Source organism: Podarcis pityusensis (genome assembly GCF_964106645.2).
Source record: "Podarcis pityusensis genome assembly, chromosome: Z".
Taxonomy (NCBI): domain Eukaryota; kingdom Metazoa; phylum Chordata; class Lepidosauria; order Squamata; family Lacertidae; genus Podarcis; species Podarcis pityusensis.
The window spans coordinates 13,038,395-13,062,748 of record NC_138044.1 but is presented as its reverse complement, the minus strand read 5'-3'; the positions used below and the strand labels follow the sequence as shown (position 1 = coordinate 13,062,748).

The 24,354-nt window shown below is 48.1% G+C and overlaps 2 protein-coding genes and 1 long non-coding RNA gene across 9 annotated transcripts in view; 2 read left to right on the top strand and 1 right to left on the bottom strand.

Moving 5' to 3' along the window:
• PNPLA7 (patatin like domain 7, lysophospholipase) overlaps positions 1-11,503 on the top strand; it is a 114,163-nt gene extending 102,660 nt beyond the window's left edge. For 4 of the 6 annotated variants that reach the window (XM_080989557.1, XM_080989556.1, XM_080989554.1 and 1 more), the window contains 8 exons: positions 605-674; positions 1,017-1,133; positions 3,014-3,162; positions 4,040-4,192; positions 4,772-4,882; positions 8,527-8,611; positions 9,143-9,246; positions 10,519-11,503. In XM_080989557.1, coding sequence (XP_080845683.1) covers positions 605-674; positions 1,017-1,133; positions 3,014-3,162; positions 4,040-4,192; positions 4,772-4,882; positions 8,527-8,611; positions 9,143-9,246; positions 10,519-10,602 — 873 coding nt within the window. In that variant the 3' untranslated portion in view covers positions 10,603-11,503. The remainder of the gene's footprint in view (positions 1-604; positions 675-1,016; positions 1,134-3,013; positions 3,163-4,039; positions 4,193-4,771; positions 4,883-8,526; positions 8,612-9,142; positions 9,247-10,518) is intronic. The other 2 variants (XM_080989555.1, XM_080989553.1) reach the window with 1 other exon arrangement.
• Positions 11,504-12,007: 504 nt separating this feature from the next.
• On the bottom strand, positions 12,008-24,291 carry LOC308467930. The gene is made up of 3 exons (XR_013981372.1): positions 24,021-24,291; positions 13,640-13,804; positions 12,008-12,177 (listed from the first exon to the last, which is right to left on the bottom strand). It is a non-coding gene; the product is annotated as an uncharacterized lncRNA (long non-coding RNA).
• The window catches only part of NSMF (NMDA receptor synaptonuclear signaling and neuronal migration factor), a 55,123-nt gene continuing 53,651 nt past the window's right edge, over positions 22,883-24,354 (top strand). Inside the window, exon 1 of one of the 2 annotated variants that reach the window (XM_080989617.1) lies at positions 22,883-23,123. In XM_080989617.1, the coding sequence (XP_080845743.1) occupies positions 23,053-23,123 (71 nt within the window). In that variant the 5' untranslated portion in view covers positions 22,883-23,052. The remainder of the gene's footprint in view (positions 23,124-24,354) is intronic. The other variant, XM_080989616.1, reaches the window with a different exon arrangement.

The following is a 24,354-nucleotide window of genomic DNA, read 5'->3' as shown; positions in this document are numbered from 1 at the left end:
GTGGAAAACATGGGGGATGGAATAGAGTATCCTAGAGGAGATCATAATTGGCTGCTGGAGCCCTCGGCAAGAACGCTCCACACTGTTTTTTGGTAGACACACATTTCCCCAATAGAATTAAAACTGGAGGTGTGCTTTTTATACTTGGAAATAGTTTACAAGTGTAGAAGAATCAACTACCAACACTCAAAGGGCATGCTATTTTTCTGCATGACTCTCTAACCTAGGTGTGCCTCCAGATTGGAAGGCATACACAGGCATTCTGAAGAGACCGTGTCATGCTTGTCACTTTCATTAATGATGTTGATGCTTGGGGGGAGTGAGGAAATGAGTTTATTTGCTGGATCTCCCCACTGGAAGTGTTTAATCAGTTGTACCCAGTCCCAAAAATATGTAGAAGCAGTTTGACTTTGGCAAAAGCTGATTGGCCTGCTCTGCTTCCTGCGACTCATGCAGAGGTCTAACCAACAGATTCCTGTGTGGTTGGGTCTATCTGCCGCTTTGGGTTTTAAAATATTTTTAATACTAATTTATTTCTCATGGTGCGCTCACACACACAGTTTGGGAATTGGCGTTTTAAAACAAGTTGTTTTCTGTGCTGTAGGATCTTTGGATTCCTTACTTCATCATCACAACAGATATCACTGCCTCAGCAATGAGAGTCCACACAGATGGTAAGTATATCTGTGAAGGGCCCACAGTGCTTATCTCATTTAAAGCAGCTGAAGCCCTTGGACCGTTTTCCCACTGTACTTACAGCATAGGTTTGAAGCTCCCACAGATGCATTTGAGGGCTGGGTCTCAGGCTTTCAGCCCACTAAAATAATGATGGCTATGTTCTCTCTCCACTATCAGAGGCAGGGCGCCTCTGGTTGCCAGTTGCCAGGAATCACAAGTGGGGAAAGCTGCTGTTGCCCTCAAGAAGTGGGGCTGGTTGGGTTAGAGAGGAGCAGTTTGGCTGCTGCTGCTTTTCCTTCAGAGAGGATGGATCCTTTCTCTGACTTCCCCCCTGCCAGGCTGCCTGTGGCGGTACATCCGGGCCAGCATGTCACTTTCCGGCTACTTGCCCCCCCTCTGTGATCCAAAAGACGGGCATCTCCTGATGGACGGAGGCTACATCAACAACCTCCCAGGTACTGATGTAACTGCAACCTATTTTCTGCTTATTTGCAGCTGGATCCTACTTCTAGCCCCAACTCCTGAATTTATTGGGGGGGGGGGTTGCAACTCACAGAGACATAAATTCAAATTTTGAGACTTACATATGGTGGGAAGAGAAGATCAAACTGTACAGAGGCTCTAATTGCATCCTTTTTTAAAGCTGCCTGGTTCAGTGTGTGGGCTGTGTGTCCCTGCTGATCCCCAACACCCCAAATATTTGCGATAGATGTTCACATTAACCTTCACCCACTCCCAGTCTTTTCAGAAACAAGTTTGCAGCCAGGGACATGAGAGCAAGTTCCTGAATGAGATTGAAGACTCTGAGTAAGGAGCGCAGCTGCACACAAAACACACACACAAGTTGAGTGTGGTACCTGTGCCCCTCCAGCCCAAGGATGCTTCCTTGCCCAGTTCTCTGACTCAGAGGACTCCTATCACAGAAGCCTCAGTACAACCAGAGTTTCCCACGGGCACCAGCTTGGCCACTGTGAGAACAGGATGCTGGACTGAATGGGCCATTGGCTTGATCCAGGAGGGCTCTTTTTGTGTTCAGAGTCTTCCCCATGTCATCTGACTGGAGCAGGATAGGCCCCCTTTACCCTCAAAAGGCACTTTTCAACGAAGGCAGGGTTTGCAGCTGGGACTGAACTGCTGCTCCTTTATAAGGCTAAGCCTAAGCTCGGCTATTGCTGATGTATTCAAAACCCTATGAAAGAAGATTAGCCAGAGGAAAAACTGTGTGTTTATGTGAGCGATTGGCTTTAGATCATTTAGTGAACTTTATGATTGAGTGGGGATTCAAATGCAGGGTCCCCTTGTTCCTATTCCAACACTCTAACCCAGCCATCACCAACACACCAGTCATTGTTGGTCTACAACTTCCACCAATGCCAGCTAGTACAGCCAATGGTCAGGGGTTGATGGGAGTTGTAGTCCAATAACATATGGAGGGCTACTAAAGTTCCCAATCTCTCCCTATGGGCTCCCTCTCTTTCCCTGTTTTATCGTCACAACAAACCTTGTGGGGTGGGTTAGGCAGAGTGATTGTCCCAATGGTGCATGCTATGAGCTTCATGTGTCCAAGTGAAGATTTGAACCCAGGTCTCTGCATTACCAGTCTGACACTTTCATCACACCAGCCCTCAACTTTGTTGTGGTTAAGAGGAATAAATAGCAATGCTGAGTGCTCTTGAAACATGCCAGTATGGAAGCATCTAAAATTAATACTTTTTTTAGTGTTTCCTCCTTTTTATATAAAACTCAATTCCCACCCCACTCTGAAAAATGGGGCAGGCAAAGGGAGGTGAAGGAAGTGAGGGTACAAGTAGGCTTATCCAAATGTCTCCTGACCGCTCACAGTGATGTTCCAGGTACAACATACCCTGGTAGCCTTTAAACCCTGCTGAGCATCTTCTCCACCAAGTGGAATCGAAAATGACATACCTGTCACGATTTTGTGGGCCTCTTTCACTTTGCTGTTCCTCTTGTCTTCTCACCCTCGCCTCCCTGAGGGATACTGAGTCACTGTTCTCTGCAAAGGGCCTTTTCTTTCTCCCGTCAGGAGGAGAAATGCTTTTTCATGTTTGGGTTTAGAAGTGAATTACTGGAACAAAGAAGGCCTATAAATTACCCTAATTCTGCTGAGAGGGAAAGAATCTTCTGAGAGCATTTTGGAAGGTAAAATTGCCCTCCTTGGAGCAGCGCCCACAAATGTCCAGCGTGGATGATGTGTGGCAAAGACCCTGCCAGAAATAATGAACTCATGCCAAGCAGTAGGCTGCCCAGCAAGCAGAGTGGAAGGTGTTCTAGGAAGGGGCCAGGGGATGATTCTTTGCTTTTGTCACCTTGACAGCGGATGTTGCTAGGTCTATGGGGGCAAAGGTGGTCATTGCCATTGATGTGGGGAGCAGGGATGAGACAAACCTCACCAATTATGGCGACGCACTCTCTGGCTGGTGGCTGCTGTGGAAGCGGTGGAACCCCTTGGTGGAGAAAGTGAAGGTATGCCTAGGATAGAATTGCCCCTAAATAGCTGCTAGCCCAATCATCTGTGGCAATTTGTGGTTGATTCCAGGGGATCAGGCAACGATTTGGTGGTTTGGTGGGGTTTTTTTTAGTCTTATACCTGGAAAGGTTTTTAACAGCCTGAAAGAGAACTATGCCTTTTAATTTTCCCAACACAGATTTGGGCTGGTTGTTATTATTTCTTTCTGAGCTAGTGACCATTTGTGATAACATATTTGCAAGGCTACATTAGAGTTCACAATGACCCTTCAAAGCTTTGATTGCACAGATGGAAAATAAGGCCGTACATGCTGTTTTCCTCCACATCATGCCATGATGAGGCCAGACAGACATGGTTGTAGCCTGTGTATGTTGTGCCGTGGCACTAAATATCTGACAGAGTAACCATGTCTTCACCACCCACCCACACAAGCCAGTTTCAAACCTGCTTTAAATGTCTAGGCTCCATGCCTAGAGTTGCAGTCCTCTGAGAATCTGAGCTGAGGCTCCAATACTTTGGCCACCTCATGAGAAGAGAAGACTCCCTGGAAAAGACCCTGATGTTGGGAAAGATGGAGGGCACAAGGAGAATGGGATGACAGAGGACGAGATGGTTGGACAGTGTTCTCGAAGCGACAAACATGAGTCTGACCAAGCTGCGGGAGGCAGTGGAAGACAGGAGTGCCTGGCGTGCTCTGGTCCATGGGATCACGAAGAGTCGGACACGACTTAACGACTAAACAACAACAACACTAAACAAATTCCCTGGGTTTGGGGGATGGGAGGTTATAGAAGTTAGAATTTTGGTCAGCCAAGATGGGTGCTGCTGCCCATTCTCTTGTGGGAGCTTAATGATACTTGACATTTTTGGCAGGTGCTGAACATGGCCGAGATCCAGACCCGGCTTGCCTACGTATGCTGTGTCCGGCAGCTGGAGATGGTCAAGAGCAGCGAATACTGCGAATACATCCGGCCACCCATTGATCGCTATGGCACCTTGGACTTCGGGAAGTTTGATGAAATCTGTGTGCGTTGGGGTCAGAGGAAGCTAAGGCAGCGGGGGAGAGGGGTGTCTTCTTGGCTTGGCGGCCTCAAATTACTTGCTTGTCACAAGATTTTTTCCCCCTTGTATGCCATGCCTTTTTAGCTTATTAGCCTGATGAGAGGGAATGTCCCCGCTTTTTATTTTAAAGTGATCTTTAAAGTAACCCCAAGGATCAGGATTAAAATTCTTTAAATAGATTAATCCAATAAAACCAGTCTTAATAGCTGAAAAACATTCCAGTGAGAAACTTGTCAGCAACTAGTTATAAAAAATGGAGCTATTTTGAATTCATCAAAGAGCCATCAGCAAGCATTGGAGCCACCCCACATGTCCCAGCTCCATGCAAAAGACACAAGCAAAAGGGGCTTATAGCAACAGGCTTGTGAGCAAGAGTCTTTGCAACAGAGACCTTTTTCTTCTTAACATAGTTCAGCAACACATTTCAGAAGAGCCATGTGGCGAATGGGCTCCATTTCTGTCCTCTGGGGCTGCCACAGGAAACCAGCTCAGCTATAGTGGCTGATGGTTTCCTTCCTTCCTTCCTTCCTTCCTTCCTTCCAGGAGGTGGGCTATCAGCACGGGAGAACAGTATTTAATGTCTGGTGCAGGAGTGGTGTTCTGGACAAGATGCTGAAGGACAGACAGGAACTCTGCAAATCCAAGCTTCCAGGAGTGAGTATCCCAGTGGCTCTTCCAAACGTCCTTTTTCAAATTATTGCTCTCCTAACATGATTGCTTCGCAAAGCTCATAGTGGTTTTATGGCAGAGGGTTTGCTTGTTTTTAAATATGCCACTTGGGTCCTCTGGAGAGAAGATCCTGGATTGCATTGGTGACTGGCACCCCTTGGGAGTGGTAGCGTGAAGGCAGGGAGATCAACAGTAGGTGGAGCCAGCCACTGATTGGCTGTAAGTAAGAAGGCAGGCAGGTGAGGGCTGATTGTGGTTGGTGGGGCAATGCCCCATTCGCTTTAATAGACCAGTTTCAACTGCTGGACCATGTCACTAATTGCCATAAGAGCCTGTGCTGAACCAACGTACTAACACATCCCCGACTTACAAAGCCAGTGTGGTGCAGTGGTGTTAGAGTGTGAGGCTAGGACCTGGGAGACCCGGGTTCAAATCCCCACTCGTCCATAAAGGTCACTGTGTGCCCTTGGGACTGTCATTGCCTCCCAGCCTAAGCCACCTCCCAGGGTTGTTGTGGAAATTAAATGAGGAAGGGGAGAACTCCTTGGAGAAAAAAGGTGAAGGTGAGACATAAAAGGAGTAAGTAAGTAAGTAAGTAAATAAATAAATAAATAAATAAATGTTATCATAGTCATCTAATTGCAAGCTACCTTCTGACATGGTCCTGTTTTGAAAAGCAGGCAGAGATTCAGAGTAAACAAACAAATAAATTCTTCTTTGTGTATTCTGCACTATCTCCAGAGGCTTACAGCAAGTAGCAATAGATTGTGTTTAGAATGATGGGTGGGGTGGGGTGGAGATCTCATTTTAAAACTGAGTTTTTAAAATACAAAATATAAGCACCTCACCCTTCTCTTGATTTAGCTGCAAGTCTTCCCTGCAGAATTCAGGGCTCTGAATCTCCATAGGGAGCTACATGCTTGAGAGGCTGCTGTTGAGAGCATCTGGCTTTACGCACCTCCGTTAATTGAACATGGTGCACAGGAGGTGCTGTGAAGAGAGAGCTTTCATTCGATCTCTTTCAGTCATGGTAGGATAAAGTGGACAGGGAAAGAGGCTGATGCCCCAGGTGATCTAATTTTCTCTGTGGGTTAGAGTAGCCTAGGGTCACATTGAAAGCACATGGCTTCACCCCGAAGAATCATGAGCTGTAGTTTACTCCCCACAGAACTACAGTTCCCAACACCCTAAAACCTACAGTTTGCATGATTCTTTGGGGAAAGCAATGTTCTTTAAATGTATGGTGCATATTTGCACCATATCTCAGTGAGGCTTGAATGTCTTGTGGATTCCCCACTCTTCCACCCCGACTCTCCATAGCTGCTTCTGGGTTTAGGGAACATAATTATTTAAGTGATTGCAGCATCTCCTGTGTGCTTCCCTCTCTGCCGGTTGTGACTCATCCAGTTGCTAGGGGTCTCCTGCAGGCTCAGCCTCCTGCCACCCCTTTGACTGTTAAGAGCAGGCCCCAGACAGAGTGCTATGGAAATGAAATGGAGACCTGGAAAGTCACCCAATATACAACTAGCTACACACACCAGCTGGGACATGGGGGCTGCCTTGCACCGGAGCTGATCCAGTGACAGCTGGTTCCATTGGCTGCGTGTTGTAGGGCATGGCATAATTAATGCTAAAAATAAGTTCCATGCCCAATCAGATTTTTACCCCAAGAAATGCTTAATTTTATAACATATTAAGCACACTGAGCAACTTTGTAAAATTTATCTTACCTTGCATAATTTATCCTGAATAGTTGATGGAGGCAGGGGCAAGGCCTTAGAGCCCTAGTCACTAGGAATCTCTTTGAGCTACCCTTTGGCTTCTGAAATGCCTCACGTATTTCCAAGCTTATCTTCACAGCCATGAGATCTAGAAAGTTGCTCCTTTTTTTAAAAAGGAGATGTTAGAACCTGCTGCGCTCAGGAAGATGAGAATCTGCTTTCAATCTCCCATGTCTTCTACATCAAAGAAGTAAAAATGTCGTGACTTCTTCAATTGCTGAATAACACAGCCCTGGATGCAGTGCATGAATGTTGACAATCCAATATAAATTTAGTGACAACTCAAACCTAGATATGTAAAATATATCCTCCTCCCCCGCACCCTTCATGCTTGTTTTCAATTTTTTTATATGTGCAAGCGAATGCCGTTGACTGTCAGCATTCTCCGGCATCCCTCTGAGTTCTTGACAGTGAACAATGTGCCCTGGATTGGAGCGTTGAGTCACCACATTTTGAATGTCCGCTGTAATACGGAGATAACATATCTCATTAAAGGACCTGCCCTTTGTAGCAGGGGATTGATCTTACTGCCTCGTGGCTCAGTTCAATAGCTCTTAGCCAGCCAGCGGAGTGGCCTCTGTAACTATTTTTAAGATTTAGTGACTCTTGGGCTGGCAGCCTTTAATTAATGCTCCTACAACCAGATGTTCCCTTCCTCCGCTGCAGGGCATCTGATCCTGGCCCTCTGGCATTGCCATGGCTCTGTGTGGCTTGGCTCAAGCACTCCCTCTTCCAGTCTCCTAGATAGGGGCAGAGGAGCAGCTTGGTCAGGAGTACAGCCTTCACCCAACCTGGTGCCCTCCAGATGTTTCAGCTTGCAACTCCTATCCCTTGTGCCTTGCACCAGAAGCATCCTAGTGAGCTCGTAGCAGATGACATTTTTCATGCATCACTTTCAGTCTCCTAGCTCCTGCACTGCCCCAGCCCTCCCTGTTAGGCTTCATTTTCCAGCATGAAGTTGAGCATGCTATTATAATTGCTGGGGGGCGGGGGCGGGGAATATATTCATATTAGGCCTTCCCCCAGGTGCCTCCTCTGAGGGAGGTTCGGAGGGTTTATCATCTTATTTTCATTTCTTGCCTTTATATCAAACCTTCTTCTCCAAGGTGCTGAAAGTGTCATGCAGCGTTCTCCGCTCTCCTCATTTAATCCCCACAACAACCCTGTGAGGTGGGTGCAGCTGAGAGGTGGTGACTGCCTCAAGGTCATACTCGGTGAGCTTCATGACAGAGTGGGAACCCTGGTCTCCCAAGTCCTAGTCCAGCTGCACCATCACTGGCTCTCACACTGGGTTGCAACAAGGGGAAGGGCCTTTTCAGTTGTGGCTCCCCTGCCTGTAGAACACTCTCCCCAGGGAGGTCAGTGTGGCGCTTTCACAAACACCTTTTTTGGCTCCAGGTGAAACCTCTTGTCTCATAAGCACTTGACACATTATAATATTTTGCTGTCCGTTGATGCTGTTGTTTTTGCCGCTGCTTTATCAGCTTCAGGCTTTCTTCGGGTTATTTTTTGTTATTTTATTGTAATGCAGTACTCTTTCCTTGCAATCTTATGTCATGCTTTCTGCTTTTAAAATTCTGAAAGCCGCTTGGAGGCTCTTCACGTGTGTCAAGCAACTAATAATTTGAATTAATGACAATAAAGAACTTAATGGATGAAGACACCCTTGGCGGTGGCAGCGTGAACAGGTGTCAGCGGGAAGAGGGCGGCTGTACTCAGGTGCGCCTTGGGAGCTTCCTATTTGGGGCATCTGGTTGGCCACTGTGAGAACAGGATGCTTGATGAGACGGGCCACTGGCCTGACCCAGAAGCCAGGCTCTTCTTAAGCATCTATCTCTTCTCTTCCAGGTGGTGACCTGTCCCACAACTTCTTTCACAGACCTGGCGGAAATTGTCTCCCGAATTGAGCCAGTCAAGGCTGTCATAGTGGATGGTGAGTTGCGGGTGGGGATCACGGCTGCACCAAAAACCAGAACTCCAGTTCCTTTCTTTGTTGTGTTTGTTGCTCAAGGATCCCCAGGAAATCTGTTCATGTTTTTAGGGGGGGGGTTTGAGGCAGGTGGGCGATGCCCATCCACGTAGCCCTTGGGTTCCTGCTTTTCCTGCTGTCCCCTCTCCCAGAGGTGACCCAGCCATCTTGCCGCCTGAGATGAAACAGGAATTGCCACCTCCCGGCCCACGAAACTGCAGCCCACTTCCACCGCTAGCCCTTGCCAAGCTCAGTGGGAGCCAGGGTGCACCTCAAAGTGTTGCCATTCATTTGGCGGGGAAGACAAGTGGCAATGCCACACACTGGAACACCTTCCTCTTGGTGGCAGTGGAAGCAGTTGGGCAGGCAGAGGGCTGCCTCTTGCACTTCCATCACCTGAGGCAGGTGCTTCACCCCACATCTTGGGGAAACCAGCTGTGCCTTCCCTCACCTCTGGGCTGAATGAGTCTCTCCCCCTTCCCTCCTTCTGTTCAGATGAGTCCGACTATCAGACGGAGTATGAGGAGGAAGTTCTCGGCAGCCACAAGGACGACTATGTAAATTTCCTGAGCAACCACACTGAAGACGACTCCGACTCCGTAAGAGCTCCCCTGGGCCCTACTGGTTTGGCCACTGTCTTCCCATAATGCAGTGGAGCCAATACAAGAGGGAGGTGGAGCTTATCTTGCCAAAAGGGGTCTTAGACATCGTTACATGACTAGAAGGCTTCCACTGGCTCCTCAGTTGCAAGGGAAAAAATATTCTGTAAACATTCAGGAGTAATCTTTATTTTATATCTTATATCTTATAACATGTTCTAGGAGTGGGATTCAGAGATGGAAAGGGTAGAATTCTGTTCCTGTTATGCTGCTTTGTGACCTTTAGAGCTGTGAAGACACACTTGCTACTGTGTGAGCTATATCTAGTGAAAAACTACACACACGCACACGACTCTAAACCTATAAGGAGTAGAGGCAACAGAGGACTAGAAACTAATGTGTACCTATGAGAGGTGTTCTTTTTTTACAAAAATGAAATCTGCAATTGTGGGCTGTTTGAAGTACCTTCCCAGTGAACTAGAGGCTGAAGCAATTTTTTTGAACTTGGTAAAAGATATCTGACAAAGAAACATGATAGAGATGGTAGGTGTTATGTGTAGTAAGTTGCGAGAGACAGAAGTTTTTCCCCCTTTTCCCTCTCTCCAAATAATTCTACCTTCCATCACCCACTGAACACAGGTTGATATAACAGCTAGAAAAATCAGGATGCTGACCTAGATTGGGGCCAAGGAGCTGCCTTATGTTGAGAAATTTATTCTGTCAGGAGCAACATACCTGGGATGCTCATGGGCAGAGGCAAAAGTAGGCCACCTTTGTACCACCACCCTGCTCTCTCTCTCGCTCTCTCTCTATCTCTATCTCTCTCTCCCCCCCCCCCGTGCTCCGCTCCCCTATGCTGTGCTAGGAGAAAGAGGCTTCTCTTCCTCCCCACTCAGCAAAGAAACTCTGCCCCTTCTCCTCCTCTGGCAAGTTGCTTGGCTCTGGCAGGTTAAGACCAAGCAATAGGGCTTTGGCAGGGAGACCACTTCCCAGGTGAGAATGTCAAATGAGCCAGGTTCAGCAGCTCCTCGCTCTTGGTGGGGGGGGGGATGTGATCCAGCAGGGTTCTGCTTTTTACAGTCTTAACGATGCCAAATTGCACACAGCACACTCCCAAGAAGCTCAAGAGGCATACAGCTCATGCTTGCTCCTCCCCCTTACATGTGAGCTTTTGGCCCTGGACGGCAGAGCCCAGAGGGGAGCCCTTTGTCAGTGACCTCTGGGGCCTAACAGTGTGAGTGAAAACCTTTTGTCTTCTTTTTTTGCTCCTAGCAGGACCAAGAAGTCCGGCGCAGAAAGCGTATCAGCATCATCAGCCAGGACAGCCAAGGAAGCAGTGGTACCGAGCTGAGCTGAGCTGCTTTGGGGGGCTCCCAAGTGGCTCAGGAAATCCTTTCCCATTCATTACAAAGCCTCCTCTCTTTGCCATTACAACGCTTCCTTGTTCTGAGATGAAAGTGGTGCCTTTTTTTCTTTCTTTCTTTCTTGCCTAAACCCCGCATGGGTAGCAAGAGTGAAAGGGCTCCTGACCATGGCTAAACTCCCCCCTTCCACCATTTCTCAAATGCAGCTCTCCAGAAACCTTTCACCAGCAGCTTGGCCCAAACAGATCCCAGGGCAGCACTGAATTCCTGCAGGCTGGGCGTGTGGAGTGAACGGTGCATTTTGTATGCCTGTTTGTCCTATGAACAAGATGGCAACAGCAGAGAGAAAGCGAGTGTGCATGTCTGTATTTTTAAAGGGTGGGTGGAGAAGTGGGTTTCAGCACTCTTAAATTACTGTTCACCCCCCCTTTAGTTCTTGAACCAGCATCTGCAATGGGAGGGAGGGCGTGTGTGAAAGGTTTTGCCAGCAATTCGTAAGAAGCCTGAATGTTAGCATGCAGAATGAGTCTGGATGTTCCTTGCTCGACTCCGACACGGTGTGAAAAGAAAACCATCTGTTGGGAGCTGTGTTGCCCAGCAGTGGTTGTGGCAAGCAGTCTCGCTAAGAAGACGCCACCGATTGAGATGCCTTAGCTGGTCCTGCTCTCCACAGCAGAGCAGGGAGAAGGACTTTTCTTGCCCTTCTGCCTTTCTCTGAAGCTCCGTCTGGGAGTCCTTGGCTCACTTGACACTTGTGGCATTTCCACACAGAGGGGGGCACTCCTGCCTCTGGCCATCTGGACAACCTTGTTCCATCTTAGCAACGTTGGGCTGTCTCGTCGCTCTGTGTGTTCAGATGTTTTTTTTAAAAAATAAAAATCCAACAACTTGAACCTCTTTTGTGCTGTTGGCCAAATTCGCTCTGCCCTGAGCCTCGGGTGGCAAGGCATGTTGGTGGAGGGGGGCGTGTCTCTGTGGGTTAAGGTGGTATAATATATTGTGGGGGTTGCTGTTAAGGGTATCAGCTTCAGGGATTTATCAGACCCACAGGGGCATTCTCTAGGGCAAACTTCACTAAAAGGTGTAAGAGCTGCTTTTTTCCTCAGCCACAGGGCTCTTGCACAACTCCTGTTCATTGGGCTTCTGCAAGAGAACCTCCCAAAGAACTGTGTCCCATCTTAAAGGAAATGAAGAGGAGAAGGACTTATTCCCTCTTGCCTCAGGCACCAACTTACTCTGAGCCAGCCCTTTTGTGGGTAGATATAGCTTGCCTCATTTATTCACTACCCACCCCGCCCCAGTTCCCTCTGCATCCCTATCACTATTCTTTGAGGTTGGCCAGTTCTGAGCAAGGGTGACCAGCCCCAAACTTAAACAGCAAGCATTGTAGCCAAGCAGAAATTTGAATTCTCATCTCCTCAATTTAATTCATGCTTCCACATCACACTGGCCCTCATTGCTTTTGGAGACTGTGGAGCAGGGATGGGGGTGGGGAGTTCCTGGAGCATCAGAGGGAGAAACTATGGTCACCTGCTCTTCCAAGAGACACTGAATGCTGCTCTACCTGCTGGTTATAAGAGGAAGGTAAAGATATAAATAGAAGCATGTAACACACCTATATCAAGTAAATAAATAAAAATGCTTAACTAACTGACCAATTGCATCGTAGATAACTCAGTTCCGCCCCCCTCCCAACATAAAGCCTGCCCCACCCCCAAATAAATCCTGGCTATGCCCATGGCATGTAAAGTGGAACTGCAAAAGCAACTAAAGGCAAATTAACCCTGGAGAATAAAAATTCCTCTTTTCCCAAAGCATGCAGTTGTCATGCTGCCCAATGGGAAAGGGTGCTCTCTCCCTTGTGACAACCTGCCTCATCTGAGACAGAAGCTCCAGAGGGCGTGGAGAGAACCAAATTATGCAGTGGTGGAAATAATATCCCAGCTTCTACCTTTCTTTTCTTTTCCCCTCTCCAGTTTGCTACACTGATGGTGCAATCTGCCTCCACCTTTAGGTGCGCTGATCTCAGCACATTAGTAAAATGCTATTTCCATACACTGCTTTGTTGGGGGCCTTCAGCATGAGAAGCTGTGTCAGGCTGCAAAGTCATCTGTCTGTCACCTTTTCAAGACTGCAACACCCTGCCCTCAGCACAGAAAAAGGCAACTGAAATGATCAAGGCGATGGAGCGACTCCCCGCCCCCCATGAGAAAACGTGGCAGTGTTTTGAGGCAACATGATATAAGTTTACAAAATGATGCGTGGGATAGAATGAGTGGAGAGAGAAAAGTTTTTCCTCCTCTCCCTTAACAATGGAACTTGTGGGTACCCAGTGAAGCTGGATGTTGGAAGATTCAGAACAGATAAAAGAAAGCACTTATCGTACTTCTTCATGCAATGTATAGTTAAAACTATGGAACTTGTTCCAGCAGGAGGCCATGATGCCCACCAACTTGGAGGGCTTTGAATCAAATTGGGACACCTCCATGGAGGATAATAAGATTGTCAGTTGCTACTAGTCATAATGGATATGCTCTGACTCTTTGGAAGCAGTAATACTTTGCAATATCAGTTGCTGGAAGCCACAGGAGGAGATAGTTGCTCTTCTTTGCATACCCATTGTGGGCTTCCCATTGTTGCATCTGGCTGGCTCCTGTGAGAACAGATGGACCACTGGCCTGATCCAGCAGAGCTCTTCTTATGTTCTTGTCATTGGCTTTAACTCCTGCTCTTCAGGCTCCCTGCCTTCTGTGCTACCAGACTCAAGGGGCACTGGCCACTAATGCAGCCGTCCCTACGTGGCACCAGCCAGCTTGACTTAGGGGGAGGTTCTGTTCTGCCCTCTGATGCATTTAATCGGGACGTGAGTGAAATCTATCCATATTCAGAGACTGTGCCAGTGTCCCAACTCATCCATCTGTTTCTTTAGGGTGGGAAGAAATGTCACATTTGAATTCCATCTCCCCATTGCCTACACACTGATAATCTCTGAAGTACCGTATTCTTTGTGAAAACACACACATACTCACATACACAATGTTCCCCTGCTGTTCAGCATTTGAAGACTTCCGGTTTCGTCAAGCTGTACCATAGAAGCGTTTCATCCCACGCAAGACACCACACAACCTTGCTATGCTGCCTATGAGCATGTAACATGATGCACCTGTAAGCATATCTTCATGAGGACCAGAAACCTGTTTAAATTTAAATACACATGCACATAAACACATTTCAGAAAACTGATCTCTTCCTCCATCCACCATTGCCTTATATAGTCTAAAGCCACGGCTGGCCAAGGTGGTGTCCTCTATATGTTGCTGGACTGTAGTTCTCACCATCGCTCATGCCAGCTGGGACAGTTGAGATCTGTAGTCCTGCAACACCTGGGGGGGGCAGCCCTCCCCTAAGCTAATAAATTCGCTGCAGGTGTGGGGAGCCTGTGGCCTTCCAGATGTTGCTGAACTACAGCAACCATCATTGTGTGCCATTGGTCATGCTTGCTAGGGCTGATGGAAGTTGTGGTTCAGCAACATCTGGAAGCACCTCTTCATTTTAACTTATTTGGCTTTCCTCTTCTACCATTTCTAATAATCAAAGATGTCAACATGAGAGATTCCTGGTGGTTGTTGTTGTTGTTTTTTAAAAAAACACATTCCAGTTTGTTGGTATCTTTTTGTTGCCTCCAATGCTCTGCAATTAAAAATTTTGCTGCAGTCATTACATTTTAAAATGATTCCCACGTCCTCTTGTCTTAATATATCCTCGAGGAGATCCATCAAAACAATGTTGGCATCCAGTGCCCATTATCCTTTTAATTTCATTGGGAGGTTTATTAATGTTGCTGGCAATAAAAAGCCAGCTATGTCAGGGCTCAGTGACCTCCTCTTTCCTTGTCTTTCAAGCTGATTGAACCCAATATGAGCAATCAAAGCAGGGGTGGGGAACCTTATCCGTCCCGAGGGGCCGCACTCCCTTCTGGGGGCCATATGCCAGGGGTGGGTGGGACTAGTGGGCAGAGCAAAAAATACAGATTTTACCTTTGTACGATAGGCAGCTTTAACAAAAAAACACTCACACACACCCACACCCAAAAAAGACCTCTGTCCTGGCAAGTGAAGGACAAGTCCCAGCCAGGCTGGAAACACTAAAGGAAAGTGTGAAGCAAGACTGGTGAGAGGTGTGGTCTGGGGAGGGGCCTGAGAACCAGACAGAGAGACCCGAAGGGCTGCATTCGGCTTCTAGGCCTGAGGTGTTCCCCATTCCTGTGCTAGACCACAGCAGAACGCTTCTTTAAAATTTTAACAAAATAAAATAGAATTTGCTAATCCTGAGCTGTTCACTTTCTCTGCAGGGGCTTCTATTGGGGAAGAAAGGGGCAATACCATCTAATTGCAAATCAATTTGTTGTTGTTCTGTTGTTAGGCAGAAGCAGGTGGAACAAAGAATGCGAAGTTTCCCTTTTGTACAGTAGGCTAGTTTCTACAGACACGCACATGTCTCAGTCCTCTATCCAGGCAGCGAGAAGCATTATCAGAGCTCAGGGACACATTCCAGGTATGCGGAACCACTCAAAGAGTACATGGCAAGGCTTATAACCACTGTAATATGGCGACAATTCTAACGAAAACATAACTTTGCTTATCTATCGCGACCCCCGTTTGCAAGCGGTTTCTCTCCCCCTCCTTCCTCCTCCTACTCTTCCTCCTCCCCGCCTCCCTCTCATCCTCTGAAGGACTGAGATCAAGTTAATTGCTCCGCTGGCCGTTCTCCCCTGGAAAGCAGAAGCGGAGCTTGGAAACCGTGAAAGAGGGTAAGTGAAAAGAAATATAAGGAACGCCAGACAGGAGGAGGGGCTGGTACTCTTCCAGGCCATCCTGCCAATTTTAGAGGGCGAGAGATGTTTATGTTCTTGTCCAGAAGAGGCATAAGACAGGAGGGTTGCCAACTGACCAGAAAAACAACGTGGCTCGAGGTGCTCTGCCTTTGACACCAGCTCAATGGGCAAAAATGTCAGTGCCCGGAGCCTGGAGCTCCAACATCTGGTTTGAGGTTCAAGCTCTATCACGTAGGACTTGTGTGGGCACATCACTGTCTCCAGACCTTGGTCCCCAATCTGCAAAATGGGTATATAATGGAGTCCTGTTTCGTGCGGGTTGAGAACAACAGAGACTCCCGCGCGCCATAAATTGCGTGAGCAAGGTTCCTTTGGTTTTTAAAAACAAAGACTTCAAAGCTTGTGCAAGGGCCAGAAATTCATTAGGGAAAGCTTTTGCAGATAGAAGCCTTTGCCCTTCGAATTTCTGCCGATCGTGCCATGGTAAGGTTAAAGGCATAGGGGCCTTTTGTGAAAATGGTGGCAGTAATTAGAGCCTACCTTTCATTATGCTAGGATACAAGATCAAAATGGCTTTGAGTGGAGAGCGGGATGTCCAGGTGGCAGAACCCACGAGGTTCTGTCCACGAGGCTGTCACATTCCACCTGTTCTGCCTTGGCCCCGCCCTCTGGCCCCACCCACCCGATCTTTGAAATCGGCAACCCGACCTTGTGAGACCCCTCGCTCCCCTTGACCCATCTCCCTGTATCAGCGCTGTTCTCTTCCCCCAACGCCGAAACAACCCAGAAAATCACAACATGCAGAGTAAACAGACGCACATTTCCCTGATTGGCATAATTCCCTCCCAATTATGATATTTGGGTGTTCGCTAATGAGCGGGTTTGGAGCACAGCCGCGTCTCAGCCCTTGATTGATCGATCGTGCCGCCTCGCTGGGAACGGGGGGGGGGGGCGGGTCGTCTTGGGGAAAACATCTGCTCAGGGGGCGTGAAGCCTGATCAGCGGGCGGGGATCTGTTTGTCTGAAAACTTCGGCTGTGACTGGCAGGTAGCAATGCGGATGCTCTGGTGGTTGTCGTCGTCCTGGATAAGCGATTCAAAGAAACAAAAGTCCCCCTTGCAGCCACTTTGCTGAAGTTTAAGTGGGCCGAATCTGGGGCCGAAGGGGCCTCGCCGGGACCCCCCAAAGTTGATGAGCCTTGCCGTTCAAATTACCTCGCCTCACCTCCCCCTTTATTCAAGGCACCCCTGATCTGGTCAGTGTTGAAGGCAGCCTGGAAAGACCCATGCAATGCTATATCGGATTATCAGGTTGGCACAGGTTTCCTCAGGCAGCTCCCTTCGTCTGTTGGTGAGGTCCTGGCTAGGCCAGGTGCCAGCGGTCAGCTAGGTTGGGCATTGACTGAGAGTCCAAGGGCTTGGAAGCCCCACCACCAGCCCAAGCTAGCCACACCACCGTTCACTGACCTCTGTGCCACCATAGATCTGACCAGCGGTCCGCTTAGCACAGTCTAATTTATTTCTTGTTGGAAGATTCAGGACAGATAAAACGAAGTAGTATTAGTAGTAGTAGTAGTAGTAATAATAATAATAATAATAATTTATTTATGCCCCGCCCATCTGGCTGAGTTTCCCCAGCCACTCTGGGCGGCTTCCAATCAAGTGTTAAAAACAATACAGCATTAAATATTAAAAACTTCCCTAAACCTTCAGATGTCTTTTAAAGAGAAGATAGCTGCTTATTTCTTCACATCTGGTGGGAGGGTGTTCACAGGGCGGGCACCACTACCAAGAAGGCCCTCTGTCTGGTTCCCTGTAACCTCACTTCTCACAATGAGTGAACTGCCAGAAGGCCCTCAGCGCTGGATCTCACACAGTGCATACTGAAACCGCATTGGTGGCAGTAATGGACCACCAACGTGGATTGGCTTTAAAAGAGGATTACTCTAGACCAGTTTTTGGAGGAGAGGGCTATTGATAGCTACTAGCCATGATGGCGAAGCTCTCCCTCCACAGTCCTGGGCAGCAGTGCTTCCGAATGCCAGCTGCTGGAGACTGCAAGAGAGGAGACTGCTCTTGTGCTCAGGTCCTGCTTGCTGGTTTCCCGTAAGGAGCATCTGGCTGGCCACTGTGAGAACAGGATGCTAGATGGGCCATTGGCCTCACCCAGCAGGCTCTCCTTATGTTATTATGTTCTATTCTGACTGGCACTCTGTCACCAAGACTAGGCTTGCCATACGGAAACAGCTCAAGAGAGAGAGACATTGTACATACTTTTGTAAACCAAGAAAATCTTTAATAAAAATACATTTTTTTAAAAAAGCTAGCTTTGGCATTTGTTAAAAGACCAGAAGCTTTATTGCTAGGCATTGCAGGTCAAAAAAATATCCTAGCCGATGTTCTAGCATACATAAATAGTTTTTATTTATGTTTGCTAGAACATTGGCTAAGGGACGCGGGTGGCGCTGTGGGTAAAACCTCAGTGCCTAGGACTTGCCGATCGCATGGTCGGTGGTTCGAATCCCCGCGGCGGGGTGAGCTCCCGTCGTTCGGTCCCAGCTCCTGCCCACCTAGCAGTTCGAAAGCACCCCTAAGTGCAAGTAGATAAATAGGGACCGCTTTATAGCGGGAAGGTAAACGGCGTTTCCGTGTGCTGCGCTGGTGCTGGCTCGCCAGCTGCAGCTTCGTCACGCTGGCCATGTAACCTGGAAGTGTCTCTGGACAGCGCTGGCCCCCGGCCTCTTAAGTGAGATGGGCGCACAACCCTAGAGTCGGACACTACTGGCCCATGTGGGCAGGGGTACCTTTAGAACATCGGCTAGGATATTACTAGCCCAAAAATGGAAAGATGACAAGATACCAATGAAAGAAGAATGGCAAGTAAAACTGATGAAATATGCTGAAATGGTGAAGCTCACTGGAAAACTTAGAGACAAGGACAACAGAGACTTTTAAAAAAAGAATGGGAACCATTTATGATGTACTTACAGAAACAGTGTAAAGAAGTGGACTCACTAGCAGGGTTTGACTAAGCACTTACAATTAAGAAAACGAGCATAAAAACTAAGAGGCAATAACTGGGAAAATAATAAAACGTGAGATGTAATTTTGAAAAATGTGGTATAAAAATGACAAGAATGCAATGACATTTAGCTAAAAGAATACAAAATTAAGGCAGAATAAAACAAGCAGGAGAAACTGATATTTAAAGAACCAGAAGAGGAAGTTGAGGGAAGTCAGGGGAGGAGTGGGGGGGGGGGAGATTGGGACTTCCATATGCTTTGTTTTTTTCCTGTGATAATGATGATTGTGTTGAAGTCAAAATGTAAAACTTAATAAAAATTATTTTTTAAAAAACAAAACTAGCTTTGGGTTAGGTTCCCCCTCCCCCCAAAAAACCAATTTGGGGTTGTTCCCCCCAAAAAGCTATGGATTCACCATGTTTAAACAATAATTTATTTAAAGTTTATATATAGGGACGCGGGTGGCGCTGTGTGTTAAACCACAGAGCCTAGGACTTGCCGATCAGAAGGTTGGCGGTTCAAATCCCCGTGACGGGGTGAGCTCCCATTGTTCGGTCCCTGCTCCTGCCAACCTAGCAGTTCGAAAGCATGTCAAAGTGCAAGTAGATAAATAGGTACAGCTCCGGTGGGAAGGTAAACAGCGTTTCCGTGCGCTGCTCTGGTTCGTCAGAAGCGGCTTACTCATGCTGGCCACGTGACCCGGAAGCTGTACGCCAGCTCCCCTCGGCCAATAAAGCGAGATGAGCGCCACAACCCCAGTCGGTCACGACTGGACCTAATGGTCAGGGGTCCCTTTACACACACACACACACACACACACACACACACATATAGTCTGTATGTAGGTCAAAAGATTAATTATAAATGTGGTATCAGACTGGGAAATTTGTGTAGAAAGATCTTCTCTTTTCATTTTATGTGCAATTGCTGAACCAGATATAAATTGTAATATGAGGACAATACTGCATCAAGGTTGCTGAAAGGAGTGAGCCCCTCAGCGTGTAACACCTCAGCTCAGAGGCCTGCACTGGTTGCTGATTTGCTACTGGGCCAAGTTCAAGGTGTTACTATTAGAATATAAAGCCCTTAACAACCTGGGACTAGTTAACTGGAGAGGTTGCCTTTCCCCACATGTGCCCACTCAACTGCTTTGACCTGCAGAATTGGCCCTGTTACAGGTGCCACCACATAATACCTGTTCCGTATTTGTAAGAAATCAACAGGTGGCAGCACCTATTGACAATTAGGCAGGTGCCTCACTGTTACTCGTTTTGCATAAAACATTATTGCTTAGACAAGCCTACCCAGATATGTAGAATGTTTTAATTTTTGTTTAGCTTATCACTGATTTTAATTATTATTTGACTGTTTTAAACTGCTTTTTAAAAAAAATGTTTTTACAGATAGTCTCTCTTTTCATAAACTGCTTTAAGTGTTCGTTTGTTATTTACAATCAAGCAGTATGAAATAAATAAATAATATGATTAGTAAATAACATGTATGATAAAATTAACTTTAAAAATACTTTATCTATTTCTGCATCTATCTATATACAGTATTAGCAAGTGCCCTTCCTGTTAGAACCTAAAAATAAAATAATTTTTGGATCCATTAATAGAGCTCTTAGTTTTTTCTGTGCAACAACTCAGAAACCAATTGTTTTGTGTTTGTTTGTTGGGAAACTAAAATATCCTGCACTGATCATTCTGTATGAAAACAAAGGCAGGTATGTTTGGTTTTCTTTGGGGCTCCCCCTCTTTGCACAAAGGGGAGGCTCCAAATCACATCTCCTCTGACTGTCTTGGACACTTCCCATGGGATCTTTTGTTTAGCTCTGATGTGCACCCAAGATGTACTTGGGATTAGCTGGGAAAATGTGAAGACTGTGAAAATGTAGCATGCAGAAGGGACAGCTGTGGGTGCTGCACACAATTGATTGGGTGATGTGCTGCTGCTCCCTTGATTCATCAGCCTATTGGCCTGCTTAGAGATATGTTGATTTCTATTTATGACAGTGATCATAGAATTGTAGAGTTGGAAGGGATATCAAGGGTCCTCTAGTCCAACCTCCTGCAATGCAGGAATCTCAAGTAAAGCATCTACGACAGATGGCCATCCAACCTCTGCTTAAAAACCTCCAAGGTCCATTCCACTGCCAAACAGCTCTTACTGCCAGAAAGTTATTCCTGATGTTTAGTCGAAATCTCATTTGTTGTAACTTAAAGCCATTGGTTTGAGTCCTACTCTTCCAAGCAGGAGAAAACAAGCTTGCTACATCTTCCGTGGCACAGCCCTTGAGGTATATTTGAAGATGGCTATCACATCTATTTTCCAGGCTAAACATACCGAACTCCCTCAACCTTTCTTCTCAAGGTGTGGTTTCCAGACCCTTGGGTATCTTGGCTGGTCTCCTCTGCACATGTTCCAGCTTATCTAGTTGCAAGTTTTGGGAAAGGAGTGGACAGGAGCCAAAAGTTAATGGGGTCAAGATTACCGTGGAAGAAGAGCCTGTCATGGTGGGCACATTTCTCCTTTTCCAGGGAGATTACAGGTAAACAGCCCACAATGAGTGAATCAGGGAGCCCTTATCCCTCCAGACTGTGCCCCTTGGGACTAGTTGGGTGGAAGGCAGATAAAGTGGTGACGCTGAGACTAAGGAAGAATACGAAGGAGACAGCCAGGGCTATCTACCTGGACTGGTTTAACATAAGAAGGCAGGTGGGTGGGAGCTGGCTGAGAACATTCTGAGGTTGGTGGGGCAGTGCTCCACTTCCCCAAATGGACCATCCTCCACCATGTCTAACCTCATCAGCTTTGAGCAAATCAGGACAAGCGCTCCACAGTGCCAAATTACCTGCAACTGGGGTGCGGTGGTGGATATGGGTGAGCATATGGCTTTGAGACAAATAAGACTCCCTGGAGGAGAAGTGTGTGTGTTTGAATAAGAGAGCAGGCTGTTTCGTTCTGTGAGGAAACGCAGCACGTGAGAAGCTGATCAGAGGGTGAATAATTTATTTTTGCGTGAGAATACAGTGGAGAGACCTGACCTTCACACCCTTCTATTTCTATCCAGTGGTTTAATCCTTTTACGGAGGTCATGAAACTGTACTGGGGCTGCTGCACTTCAGGCTGTGAATGGGGGCTCATATGAGGGATACATCCACTTCTCCAAATACAAACGCTCCCTGCACATAGAAAAGCAGCAGAATGCAGTACTGTGCAGTTAAAGAGACTTGCTAATCTGCACTAACAGCCATACTTCACATTTTCATATAATGTTTTAAGAGTATTCAAACCACATACTTGGTGATGCAACCAATAAGATTATAAGCAAGTCTTTGTATGTGCAATCCATGGGGGGGGGGGTTGACTATGCTACTGTAGTAGAATTCTTGGTCCCCCATAAATCCCACAAATTGGATGACTTTGCAGAATGTCAATGCTTTCTCTTAACTGCATAACTTAGACTGGTTTTGCGAGCATAATTGGGAAGGGAGAAGGAGCCAGGAGTCTTATACAGCCATATTGCTTTCAGATATATATTTGCAGCCTTAAGGACTGGAACTTTGTCCCTGGTTTTGAAAAAAGCTGAGATTTTTCAGCCTGAAGAAGTAGTCCCCTATCCTGTGACTTTTTTCTCCCGCAGCGGTGAAGAACCAAGGCTTTATCCCACCCCCGCAGCCCCTCGCTGCATCATCTGATAAGGGAACAGTCTCATGGTGGCAAGAGGATGTGTATGATTTTTGGTAGCCCACAGTTTAATGAAGTGGAGCAGATAGTGTCAAAGCCAGTTCCTGTTGCTGGCAGTGCTGAAGAAAGAACTGAAAGAATGAACCTTTGCATGTTCACAGGGGTACTCTTCCCTGTATAAATACTTTTCGTGCAGCCTAGGGTGATGAGCCTAGGACCTTCTGCATGCAAAGCAGGTGTTCCACCACTGAGCTACGATGCTAGTTCAGTGCTTGGATGTAGTCAGTGAGGGCGCATATCTAAGAGACGGCATTGTCCTTTGCACAGGACCAGAGTCGGTCTAGCTTTATTTAATTCAAGCATGCATCTCCTCAGGGGCACCGCGACTGCCTTGCGGCCAACGCACCCAGCCGGCTCGGAGCTTCCGCGTTGAGCCAGGATCCTCGGATTCCAAGATCACTCGGCCGCCTCCTGTCAAGGTGGTGCCAGGGCACTCTGCACAACCTCAGAAGCACTCCACCGATCCCACTGCCGGCGCTTTCCCTCCCCGCTCCAGAGCCTCCCCAAATATAGGCATGGCACAGCCTGGGCTTCCTGCACCCCGCCCCGCCAGGTCTCTCCTGTGGCGCCCGAGCCGCAGTCAATGAGCAGCCGCGATGCGCGCCGAGGGGCGGCTAGTCGTGGCGGCGGCTCCTCCTCCGGCTCCTCCTCCTCCAGCGACACTCGCAGGGGTCTGCCTGGGAGGAGGCGGACTCCGCTCGGCCCGCCGAGGCAGCAGCAGCAGCCGAGATCGCAGCCTGTCCCCAGAGTTGGGGGTGGGGGTCGGCATGGGCGGTGGTGGCAGCGGCAGTGGCGGCTCCGCGCGGCGGTGGCGGCGATGAGCTTCGAGGAGGACGATGGGCACGGCCGTCTCCAAACGCCGCTCGCTCCGCAACGAGGCCGTGGCGTCGGTGGCGGCCAAAGTCAGGTGAATCCGAGCTCGGGTTCTTTTTTGGGGAAAGGAGGGGGCGAGATCGGGATGCAAAGCGAAGGAGCAAGCTAGCCCTAAAGAAAGAAACCTATCGGGGCGCTCGGAGGCCGTGCGTAAAAAGGCGGCGCGTAAAAGGAGAGCTGCGGGCGCAATGATGGTGATTGTCGAGGGGGGGACACGAGGGGGTCATCTCTTTCTCTCCGACCCCCGTTACTCCAGTGAGAGATTGAATCCTGCACCGGGTGGAGTTGGGGTCGTGGGTGCAAAAAGCAAGGAGTGTGCAAAGGAGTGAGCGTGGAGGAATTTGATATAGTCTCCGCGTCGTGCATGGATGAACATTTATGGAAAGGGAGGTTTGGGGTGAGGGGGCAAAAAGAAACACACCGGGCGCGTGTCTGTGCAAGTACCAAGAGACCAGGTTGGAAGGGGCGCGCGCATGGGATCGTGCAAGGGCTGGGAAAGAAGAGCGAGCGTGCAAGGGAGACGTGCGTGTTTCCAGAGGAGCACGTCGGTGTCTTGTTCCGCGCTCGGAGGAGCTCGTCCGCCTCTGATTGACGTCAGAGGCTGGGGAGGGGAGGGTGCACAGTGGGGAGGGGTCTGCCACAAACCCGGATTCTGTATTTCCTTTCTGACTGCTGGATCGTATCGGGGCTTTGGAGTATGCTGGATCGAAACGATGCGCTCCTCCGATGCTCCTAACCATCGCTGTACGGATTTTGTCAGAAAGCGGCAGGCCTGGTGTTCTGTGCCCTTCTACACCTAGGGGAGAGGGCTCTGGAACATTTCAGCTGTTCTCTCCAACAAAACTCCCCACCACCACCAAATTGTGTGGTCTGAGATGAAGTAAAAACATCACCATGTGCCAACTTTTCACACAGGGAGAAACACACATACCTCTAGCACTTTTCCTTCCGGCAGTGCAGACAGCCTATCCCTGGTGTGCTGCATCTTCTCAGCCTGCCAGAAGTGTCTGCTGTTGAGCGTGGAGGGTAGGAGGACAGCGCTGCTGCTGCTGCTGCTGCTGAACCCCCGCCTTTAGTCTCCCACCATGCCAGGGAGCCAGAAGTGCTAACTCTGTATTTTTAGTCCGGCTGGCGCTGGGTTGAAATAGCAGATGACGTGAGGTGCGAAGTGTTTTGGCATGCTGCCCAGCCGTGGACCACTTTTTCTTTTGGCAAAGGCTCAAAGAGCCCACGGCTGCCCTGGTGAACTTCCAAGCTCTGGGAAT